Source organism: Equus asinus, chromosome 2, assembly GCF_041296235.1.
Source record: "Equus asinus isolate D_3611 breed Donkey chromosome 2, EquAss-T2T_v2, whole genome shotgun sequence".
NCBI classification, from domain to species: domain Eukaryota; kingdom Metazoa; phylum Chordata; class Mammalia; order Perissodactyla; family Equidae; genus Equus; species Equus asinus.
Genome location: NC_091791.1, coordinates 97,851,093 through 97,862,634, shown reverse-complemented (window position 1 = coordinate 97,862,634; position 11,542 = coordinate 97,851,093). Strand labels below are relative to the sequence as shown.

Here is an 11,542-nt window from a genome sequence, read left to right as displayed (position 1 = left end):
CGAATAAGGAGACCCGCGTACACAGGTGCATTCTTTCTGGTTTAGCCCCGCCATCCCTGCCCCTTGCTGACTCGTCTCCTCCCGCCTCCTGCCTCCCTCAAACTGAACGTCCTCCGCTCACCTCCCGCAAGACTCCGGCCATTTTACATGGAGCGGAGAGGCGGTTTTGGAGATCTTCCTCCCGGTGCAGGAAGTCACCAGAGTAAGGATGGGAAGACAGGCAAGGAAGGCAGGCAGGGCCGGCGCCTCGTGGGGAAGCTCCAACGCCACACGGAAGGTACCAACCGCGGAGCCCACAGGCGAGCAATCCAGGGACGAGCAACCGAGGCTCTAGAGAAGAAACACGGCCTCCGGTCCTGGCCTTGCACCTCGCGACGCGAAAGTCATTTATCCCCTGAGCCTCGCTTCCTTATCGGTGAAATGGGAACAATGCTACTAATGGCGCCACCGGGCCCTGGTGAAGATGAGCTGCGCGTAAAGAGATCGGCACAGGGCTGGCGCCCACTGGGCACTCAAGGAGACGATGGCTGTGGCGGTACTTCGGTGGGGGCGAAAAGCAGACTTCCGCGCAATCCTCCGGCCCTTGGCTTCAAACCGCTGAGACTGGGCCCAAGCCAGGGACAACATCTCGCCTTACTTCTCCTCATCTCCACAGGTCCACAAGGAAATTCACCCCACTGCCCGGTCCCTGACACCGCCACGCCACCCCGAGTCCCAGGCCTGGGCACCCCATGGTTTGGACAGCTGCGGAGCTCGCTGTTTGTTCCCCAGGCCTGGCTCATATGAAGCGGCACCAGGTACCCGGCTAAGGGGTGCCCCTCCTCCGTCGCTCGTGGTCCCTGGCAGCCAAACGTCCGGGCGCCGAGCGAGCCCACTGGCGTCCCGCGGGCCCTCGGTCTCCGACTTCGGTCACGCCTGGCCAGGAGCGCCCGAGGCTCGCAGGCACGAGCCAGCGGCTCCAGGCAAACCTCCGTGGGGCCGCCGGGCCTGCCTTCGCAGCGTCGGCGCCCGGGGCGGGCCGGGAGGGTAGAGGCTCGGGGAGGTCGGGTTGGGGGGCGACAGCATCCATGCTCGCGGCTCCGGCCGAGGCGGGGCGCCCGGACGCCCTCCCCAGCGCGCCCGCCGGCGGCGGCAATCCCGGCTCTTGGCACCGCGCCTGGCGGCCGGCCCAGCGCGAGGAGTGGCTTCCAGGAAGCGGGCGGAGGAGCGTTCCAGCCGAGTCTCGCCGTCGCCGCGGCCCCGCGCGCTCCGAGCGGCCCGGGCCGGCCCTGCCCCCGCTCTCCCGCACCCCGGGGCCCCCTGCTCGGGCCGAGGGCGCGGGGCGGGCGCCGGGCGCGCTGTGCACTTGCCGGGCGGTGCAGGTGGCGGCGCGCGCCCTCCGCCTCTGGGTCTGGGCCAGCGCTGCGCTCCACGCGCCCGGAGGGGCGGGAGAGGCGGGGCGGCCCCCGTCCCAGCCCCATTTAACTTCGCGGCGGCGGCGGCGCCGCGGGCTGGAGGCCGGCGTCGGGGAAGGTCCTACTCTCGGATTCCGCACGAGGTGTGGACGCGGCCGTCTCTGTTGCCCCTCTCCAGCGCGCGCCTAACCCGCGCGTCTTGGACCGCACGTCCCGGACGCTCCTACGGCGCAAGGTGGGTGCTGCGGGCTCGGCACAGAGAGCGAGGAAAGGCTCTCCCCGGGGGAGTAAGATGTGAGCAGGGGCGTCTAAGCAGGGTTGAGGACTCCGAGAGGGAGGAGGGGACTGCGCGGGCCCCCGGGGGCTCCGGGACGGGGGCGCTCGCCACGGCGTGGAGACCTCTCTGGGGGCACGCTCCCTGGGGTCCTGGAGGGTTCGGGGAGAGACATTCCGGGCTCTGCGCGGGCAGAGGGGCGCTCCTGATTGTGGGGCGACTCCAGAGGGCTGGGGGTGTTCAGGTGTGGGGGGTTTCTGGGAAGAAAACGGGCTGACGGCAGCTCATAGCCTTGAGCGTCGGGAAGTCTGGCAGGTTGGCAAGTGGGTCGCGAGCGCCGAGAGCGCCAAGGGCCGAAGCGACGCGCCCGCGGTGGAAAGTGGGTGCCGGGGGAGCGGCGCGCGGCGGGTCGTCGGAGGCGCGCGCGCCAGGACCGCTGGTGCCGGCGAGCCAGGGGCGCGCGGTTCCAGGGACCCGCACTGGCCGCCTCCCTGCAGCCCAGAGTCGCCGCCTCAGGTCGGAAACAGCAGCACATTTGCGGATCGCATTAGGCCAGGCCCTTAATGCTTTCTCCAGATGGAGAGAAGCCACCGACCCGCCCCCGGACACCGGCTCCGCCAAGGCGCCCGCGAGGCGAAGCGAGAGGCGAGTGTGACCTCGGCTTTTCCACTCTCACTCGAAGTGATTTCCCTGCAAATTGTCGGGAGAACTCTGAAGAACTTCCGCCAGCCCTCCTTGGCTCAGAGGGCCTCTGCTGGTTCGCCCTCACCTGCTTTTAGGAGATTGTGGTCGGCTGGCTCTGAGGCTTCCAGCCTTCCTTAACTCTGCCTGCAGGTCTGGGGCTCCAGGGCGAACGGTGTCATCTCCTGGGGAAGGCTTTCCGGTCCTAGAATGGTCACTATCTTGCTGCGTGACCTTAGGCAGGTCCCATCCCCTCTCTGGCCTGGCATAGTTGGCCTGAGTCTCATTTTGGCCTGAAGTGGCAGAAGCTGGCAGGTGCCCTAAGCCTTGGCTGCATGCTGGCTTCCTGAGTCGGGTGCCAGTAGCCACACCCTGCTGCTGACAGATGGACTGGGAAGTGGCTGGTGCAGAGATGTCTCAGCTTCTGCAGGGCTGCAGGTGAGGGCTGCACACTGGAGGCGAGTCTAGCTGCCTTCCTGACCTTGAGGCGGACCCATCCTAAAGATAGCCCCGGGCAGCCTGTACCCTGGAGTGGGTAGCCCCATCCTGGACCAGTGCACACCTTTCAAAGATGTTGTATGGGGTTCAGGGCCCCTCCCTCTGATTGGTCTGTTAAATCATGGGTGCTGCTACTGGAGTCAGAGCTGGTTGGAAACTAACTCCTCTTTTGTGGGCTACAGGTGAGACCCCCAGCATCCGGGACCCCATGGCTTCCTGGAAGAGCCCCTGCTGGCTGCTGATGTGGATGGTCTTCACGCACTCTGCCCTTCTGCAGGTAATAGGGAGGGGAGAGGAACGGGAGGCAGACACCTGTTTACTGAGGAGTGTTATTCCAGATCACCTAAGATGTGCTATTGTTACGGTTAATCCTATGCCAAAGAGAATCTGTTTTTGTCTCTTACCTCCAGCAAAAGGTATTTCTGGTTGCTTTAGCTGTAAGGATGGTCCAGTTGCTTGAGTCCTCTCTGAGTCCTGAGCAGGGCCTTGTTGCTGCTGTGCAGACTCTGCACCAGTGATGACCAGGGTTGTGATGGACCCTGTCTTTTCAGTCTCGAATGGCTGTCAGCATGTGCCTAGAAGAGACTGGACTCCTGGAGGCCAGGACACGAGGGATGGGCAGAGCCCAGGTTCTGGCCTTTGTTCAGCCACTGAATAAGTATTCTGAGTTTATGTTTATCAACACATATCATACTATTTTACAGTTTTTTATTTAGACTCTTGTCCTTCCCACCAGCCTGGGGCGGGGGGGTACCCAGCTCATGCACTGCATCCTCATTTGCTGACAGGGCAGACTGAAACAAAGGAGTGAAGCTAGCATTGCCTGTGAGACAATAGGGAATGGTGGAGACAGTGGCAAAGACGCTGGTACATGCTCCATCTATTAAGAGCAGCCTCTACTCAACTCTAGCTGATCTCTGCCAAGTGAGAATGCAAACCCAGGATTGCTAGATCTTCCTGTTTTTCAGGATAGCTGGATCATCCAGATTTCCTATGATCGCTCAGTTTTTAAAGCACTTAAAGCCAGACAAATATGTCTGTAGCCTGGGTTCAGCCAAGCCACTTGTAGTCCTCAATCTAAAGGCGCAGAGCACATCTGAGTCAGTGTTGTGTCCCGAGGCTCTGCCCGTCCAGTGCCTTGTGTGACTTAGAACGTGCTAGCCCTTGTGGCATCTTGTGTGATTGAGAGCAAGGCCACCCCTTCCTGCAGACGTAATTTCGCAGACACTTGGCTTGGTGGCCAGGGTACCCTCAGGGTCTAGCAGAGGGCCTGGCAGTCAGTACGGGCTTGAAGGTCTGTTAAATGGGCACGCATGTGCGTATAAAGGGCTATGCCCTGGGGTGGGTTGATGTGACTGCTCTGTCCCTCATTTCACTCTCCTGTCCTTAGTGTTTCAAAGGCCTCTTTCAGCTCCAAAGCCCCAAGGTTTTTGTGACTCATGCAGGACTAGTTAGTGATGTACATCTTTTCCGTCGTTGCCCATTTTATTGATGCGGCCATCATCACCTTCTAACAGATATCTTCTGTTAGAACAAAAGTTAAGTGTTTTCACAGTGATTTTAGGGTTTTTCTGGTCAGCGAGGTGTTGTGTTGTGGTAAAAGGATGGAGACCTGTTTTTCCATCCTATCAGCTGATCTGAGACGGGCTCTCAGAGCCTCAGAGATTTGTTCCTGGTCAAATGGGGCTGAGGCTTCAAAGTCCGGGGTTTTGGTTTATCTTCTTTCACCCCATAAAATTTAAAAGTGCTTTGAGACAGTCTGTTGACCTTTGGCCAAGGGTGGTGTGTGCCCAGCTTGGATCACTCACTGACCTCTTTTGGATTTTTCCATATCTTTGTGGCTCTGGCAGTGTTGTTTCCGTGTATCAGGCAGCGTGCACACAAGGTCGTGAAAGGAGATTGCAGGCCAGCAGTCTTGATCAGCCACACCATCCGCTGTTCGAATCCCAGCTCTACCACTTCTTTACCTGTCACCCAACCGTCTCTGCGTCTCAGTTTCCACATCTGCAGAGAGGGGGCGTCTGCCTCATAGACTTGTTTGCAAAAGTGAATCGTTGGGAACTGGAAAAAGTAACTAGCAGAACCAAGCAAAAGCAGTGTCTGGCACAAAGTAACTGCACAGTAAATGTTAGAGCTCTGTTGTTGCCATTGCTTGTTAATATTAACAGTTGGAAACAAACCTGGTGCCTGTAATTCTGCTGTGGGACTGTAGGGGGCACTCAGGAGGCATCAGCTGAGGAGAGAAGATGCTGCAGAGACTGGAAGGAGGTGGGGCCTAATCTTCTCTGGGCAGTTACTGCAGGTGTCACTGTCATTGGCCAGGGCAGTCATACCACAGGCCCCAGAAGCCTATTCTGATAAAGAGTAGGTCAGGCCTGGGGCCCTGCCCATGGGTTGGACGCTTGGTTATCTCCCTGGGGTCATCATGGGTTTGATTCAAAGCTGCCCCTCTGAGGTATCTTGGGATTTTGGTGTTGGGGGGCCCTTAAGGTGTTCTTCAGTCCCTCCCTTTGCCTTATAAGTGCTGCCACCAAGTGGCTGGTAGAGAATTAATAGTCCTGTGAGGCTGAGCCGCGGGGACCGTGGGATGTGCCAACTAATTTTATAAAAGCTAGATTCTCTTTATTAAATCAGCTAAAACTGAAACTCTAATATTCCCTGACTGCAAGTAATTGTGATAGATTGCAGGGCAAGCCATGAGGTCGGCTGGCTGGTGTTTTTCTGACTCGTTCTTGACCGCTTCTGGAGGAGCTCACTGTTTCCCTCACCCAGACAGCTGCAAAGGCCGCCCATCTTCCCATCTCACAGGCCCTGGAAGCTTCCCGATGCTCTGGGCCCTCTCCTTAGGGACCCCGATCTTCCCTCATCGAGGAACAGCTGCTACGGTTCCAACTGTCTCTTCCAGCCTTCTTCTTTGAGAAGTCTTGACTCAGTGGGGTATAAACACGGAGCCAACTGCCAGCTCCAACCGTGCTTTGTCAAATCCATTCCATTTCCATCTTTAATGAAATCTTGGGCACATTCATTTTCATTTGTTAGAAGTCCCGTCCAACTTAAAATTTCCATTCCCCACTTGATTTAAACCTCACCTTCCTTCTGTCTAGTCTAGGCTCGACACGTGGCTCTGGGTCCCTGAAGTGGGGTCATGCTGTGGTCCAGTCTCTTCTCACCTCAGCCGGTGGTGAGGCCTGGTTCTGGGTACTTCTTCCTTTTCAGTATTCCGGGTCCAGCTTTCCTGGGGTTGGAAACAAGGAGAGGGGGCAGGGAGAAGGGCAAACAGCTCTTTGCTTAACGGGATGCCTCTCTCTGGTAGTTGCTGCTGCCTCTCCGGCTCTGCCTGACCCTTCTGCCCTCTGGGTCACACATGTGAGCTCTTCAGAGGGCTCCGCAGGACCCACCTTTCCTGTAGCAGGAGGGCCAGCTCTGGCTTGCCTCCTGCTGCTGGGGTCTTCTTGTCTAGCAGGCAGCCCTGTTGGGTGGGGTGCTGGCAGGATGGCTTAAACCCAGCTGCCTTTGGTGTCACCCACTAGATCCATAGGAAAGGCACGCCTCCTTGCTGTGCAGACAGTGGGGGTATAGCGTTCTCCAGCGCTGCCTCCTCCCTCTGTCCTGCCAACTCCCTTCGGTTCTCCATTCCTCGCTCTGGCAGGCCCAGGGGCAGATCCACAGATCCAGTCTAAGCAGATGTCTGTCTGGGGAGTGGAACACCAGTCTCCCCTTGCAGGTGCTCCTGTCTCTATGAGTGATTCTTGTTTTCTTCAATGCATCTCAGTCTTCCTCCTTAGAGACCTGGGAGGGAGGGAGGTGGTGGCTGGTTATAAAGGTCTTGTCATTCCCCTTCTTGGAGAGCTGTAAGGGAGATGTCCGCCTTACATTGGTAGCTCTCTGTAGAGTATGGGGTACTTATTTCCTTCTCGTCGTCAGCTTTGGCCCCTGTAATCCAGTGTTTTAGCATTGGGAAAGGTCCCATTGAAGATGTGGATGCTAAAATTAGACATGTTGGCTCTAGCCTTGGGCTAATGCTAGTCTTGGCGGGAGTTCTGCCCGCAGTGGTTCTGATTCCAGCAGTTCTGGTCTGATGTTTTAAGTATTGTTGTTTTAGGCGGTTCTGGTCTCAGTGGTTCTCTCTGGTGTTGTTTCTGGTCTTAGTCAATCATTCTGGTTTCATCAGTTCTGGTATTGAGGGTGGTTCTGGTTTCAGTGATTCTGGATATTTTGGTGGTCCTGGTCTTGATGGCATTTTTGTCTCGGTGACTGTCAACTTGCTGGAGGCTCTGGTATCAGCAGTTCTTGTCTTGGGGTTGGCCCTGGCCCGGGGCAGTTCTCCCCCTCTGACACCACAGACATTCATCCCAAACTTTAGCATTCACTCAATCTCCTTTAAATCAGGAAGCAGAATCCAAGCTCGGTGGTTGTTGTGAGGTTCAGAAATGCTCCGTCTCCTCCAAGCCATTCTTCTGACCCAGGAGAAGGGGGGTGGCAGACTCAATCCAAGATGGTAGCGTGTGAACTGGGTCGTACACGAGCAATGGTTAGAGGTCCACAAACACTTGTATTGACCCTTTGCAGTAGCTTCTTATGATACCAATTAATTCACGGTGGGATCTTTTTTTTTTTTTTTTTCCATCCTTTTCATCTGTTTCCCTCTTTACTCTCATATGCACGATCTCTGTATTTTCTGCCCATCCTTCCTCAGGACTCCCCAGCCAAGTTCTGTGGCACTTTTCCTGCTGTTCCCTATCCAAAGAGGAGGTTTAAGAGAATGACAGTTAGTTGATTGAGCTCATTGCCAATGCTTGACATTCCATGTCTAGAGGCACTGGCTTCTAGCAGATAAATTATGCAAATAAAACATTTAAATTGTAGAAAAATAGGAGACAGATCAATGAAAAGGAAAATCAAAATAAAAAATTTGCCTTATCACCCAGATAAGTATTAACAATTTCATGTATAATCTTCCAGACTTTTACTGTGCATAAATATGATGTAAATCTATGTCTATGTTTTGATAAATGGGATCATGCTGAACGTGCTATTTTAGACGTCATTTTTTCCAGAGAGCATATCGCGAACATCTTTCCATGTCAATGCATATACGACTGTGTTTTCATTTGTAACGGCTGTGTTCATTGTACTAATGGGTATACCACAATACTGTAATTTGCTTACACACGTTATTTCTTCCCTGGATATTTAGGTTGTTTCCAGGATGGTTTGTTCACTTGTGTCTGCTGTCAGCCACCTGTAATAAACGTCTTATGCTCACTTATTTGAATATTTCCTTAGAATAACGTTTTCTTGATGGAATGTGCTCTACTAAACAGTTGATACATGGTGCGGCTTTCCTCCTCTTCACCCTGTTTTATTCTGGGTACAGTTTTTCCAGAACTCTGGCTTTTATGTCATAAATGTACTTCCTGTGTGACCTCATCCTCTTAGTGATTTTGGATGCAGATTCCAAGCTGTCTTGACACTGATGACGGAGTCTGAGCAGAAAGACCTGAGCTTGGCCTGGAGGCCGACTCCACTTTATGACCAGATTGTCCCCAAGGCCTGCAGCTTCTGGATGGAGTCATGGATAGGTCGGGGGGAGAGCGGATGCGAGCGCTCACCATGTTTGTCTGCCGCGTCTGCGTTCTTTCCTCCTCTCTGGCGATGGAATGCCATCTCAGGCTCTTTCTTTGGCTCATCTCTGGCTCTTTTTAAAAGCTACTCAGTTCCAGAATTCTGCCCTCTGCCCTCTTCTTCCTATCTCCATATGCTCCTCCCAGGCAGCCTTTAGTCACTCTCTCCAGAGACTTCTGCCTGGGGTTTATCACAAGGGACCCAGGTCTCCTAATGATTCTGGCTTTCAAATTTGGGCTTTTTTGTTGTTCTCTTCAAATAGGATTATATATATACACTGAAAAGACAAAAAGTCCATTATTTTATTTTAACTGTTAAATGTAAACATTGAAAATAAAACACAATTTTGATAACTCTGTTTTGGTTCATCTTTCTTTCTTATTTTTTAACTTGAGGACCTCTCTGAAATGGCAGAGGCCCAGTATCTCTGAGAGGCTTCTCTCTGCCTCTGCAATGAGCTGCAGATCAGTCCATCCATGAGCTACTGCCCACCTCCACCAGGAGACTCCTTGGGGGCCTCAAACACAATACTTAAACGAAGTCCTCACCGCCTACCTGGCTCTCTCCCAGTGCCTGCATTCTCCATCATCTAGTCATTCGAGCCAGAATCCTGGGATCACTCTAGATGCCTTCTTCTCTGTTGCCCCTGCCCTCTACCCATTCAGCCTCTAACTTCCATTGTTCCATCCCAGAAATGTCTCTTAAATCGGCTTCCTCCTCTCTGTTTCTGTTGACACAATATGTTTGAACAGTAGGGTACATGGTGGTGTGGGGTATGAAATAACAGTGAACAAAGATAGTTTGTGGCTACACCGGGGAGGAACTTGATGAGCATGCTGAATGAATAAATAATAAAGAGGACTTTATTCAGTGGGCAGCATGGAGTCCTGGGGGCGTTGATCAGGAGGTGATGGGAGGCACTGTTAAGACTCCCTTGGACCACTGGGGGCACACTTGAGCAAAGGATACTTGGGAGGCCACTGGCTGATAATGATAAGAATGAGATCTTCTACTCAGTCTCCAAGAGTGCTTGGGTGGGGAGTTAGTTCTAGATAAGAGGATATGAATATGGAAACCATTTTAGAACCTGAAGGAGTAGGACTTGACCAGTGATTGAATGGGGTTGAGAGAGAGGGAAGAATTGAAGATTCTGTCAGGTTTTGAACAAGTTTTAGGGGAAACCTGAAAGTGAAAATTCACCCTGATCTTATGAAATGGTTGGTTATGTTTGGAGGAGTAGATTCAGGGGGAGATGCGGAAGGTGAGGCACTGAATAAAGGACGTGTATAATGCTCTTTGAGAGCGAGACAGCATCATTAGAAAGGTTTTTCTAGCAAAGCGAACACTGCAGTATATACGTACTCCAAAGGGAAGCAGCCGGGAGAGAGGGAGAGGTTAAAGACACGAGAGGAAAAAACCAATTATATGTAATTGTTTCATAACAGAAAAAAAGTAGGCAGTGTTCCCCCACAGCATTGCTAATGGATCTTAAAGTACCAAAGCTAACATCTTATGGAAACCACATTTCAAGGTTTATGATTGTGATTGCTCTCAGTTTATTTTTACAAAGATGCTAATTTCCATAAATAGCATGGAAGCATAGAGCTATTTCCTCTCCAAGTACTTTGTGCAATTACTTTCTGGAATTTGTCAGCACTGAACAGCTCCAGCCAACGTGTGCTATAAATTATTGTGGTCAAATACTCAGAAATGCATTTGTTCTCCAAGGCTTCACTTATAAATATAATAGTATTTTATTTTGAAAATAATTTTAAAAAAGGAAGGATAACACTATTTTATTAATAAAAACTCATTTCCAGTAAAGTTTCTTTAAATTCTCTTCACTCTGTCTTTTGAAATTTCCATTGTGTTTTTTTTCTTGATTTAAAAACATAAAACATTTCTATAAGAAAATGTGGAAAACACAGGAAAGGACAAAGATGAAAAAAGTCACCTTTAATTCTACCAATTTTTAGGATTTTGTTGTATATATTTCTAATATTCTTCTTAGAATATTAACATAAATATATATCTTTTAAAAAGTGATTATACTTTTGGTTATAGCTTTTTAAAGATTTACAAATGTGAGGAATATTTCTATGTCATTAAATTTTTTTTTTTTGACACCTGAGTTAACATCTGTTGCCAATCTTATTTTTTTTCTTCTTTTTCTTCTTCTCCCCAAAGCCCCCCAGTATATAGTTGTATATTTTTGTTGTGGGTCCTTCTAGTTGTGGCATGTGGGGTGCCGCCTCAGCATCGCTTCATGAGCCGTGCCATGTCCACACCCAGGATCCGAGCTGGCCAAACCCTGGACCGCCAAAGTGGAGCCCGCGAACTTAACCACTCAGACATGGGGCCGACCCCCAATTTTTTGATAATATTTAATGTCTTCATGGTATTGCATCATTTGGACATGCTATATTTTATTAACTAATTCTTTACTACTGAACACTTAAGTTGATCAGTTTTTTGCTGCTGCAGATAATGCTACCATAAATACGCTTGCAGATCCTTCTTTGCTCACATTTGTGGTTATTTTCTTTGAATACATTTCTAGAAAAATGTATTTGTTGAGGCATAATTTTTGGATCAAAAGTTCTGTGCAGTTTTAAGCCCTTTGATTTATACTATCAAGTTGCCTTTCAGAAAGCTTCTTTCATTGTGTACTCTCACTTTGGAATAGTTGGCATATAAGATTTAAGGAAATCTAAGTAGTGAGAGATTCTGAAAAACACTTTGGGGCCATTTATATTACTGTTTTTGTGTTTGGTCTCCTTAAGACATTAGAAATAGAATAAGAGATTTTATCTTCATATTTTTGCCTATTTTTCTATTCATAATTTCTTATTATTGTAAGTGCTCTTTATATATAAGGAAGAATAACCTTTTGTCTTTAATATGTTGCAAGTAATTTTTCCATTTTGTGATTAATATTTTGTTTTTATTTATGTTTTTGGTATACTGACATTTAAAATTTTCAAGTAGTCTGCTCTAGGAGTCTCTTAATTTAAGATTTCTCTGCCTTTGCATCATGCTTAGAAATAATCTCATGTTGAGAGAAAACGTA

At 50.6% G+C, this 11,542-nt stretch overlaps 1 protein-coding gene across 3 annotated transcripts in view; it reads left to right on the top strand.

Moving 5' to 3' along the window:
• The first annotated feature begins 1,414 nt into the window (after positions 1 to 1,414).
• Positions 1,415 to 11,542, top strand: part of ADAMTSL3 (ADAMTS like 3) — a 319,874-nt gene continuing 309,746 nt past the window's right edge. For all 3 annotated transcript variants that reach the window (XM_070494283.1, XM_014842654.3, XM_070494290.1), the window contains exons 1-2: positions 1,415 to 1,629; positions 3,030 to 3,124. In XM_070494283.1, coding sequence (XP_070350384.1) covers positions 3,056 to 3,124 — 69 coding nt within the window. In that variant the 5' untranslated portion in view covers positions 1,415 to 1,629; positions 3,030 to 3,055. The remainder of the gene's footprint in view (positions 1,630 to 3,029; positions 3,125 to 11,542) is intronic.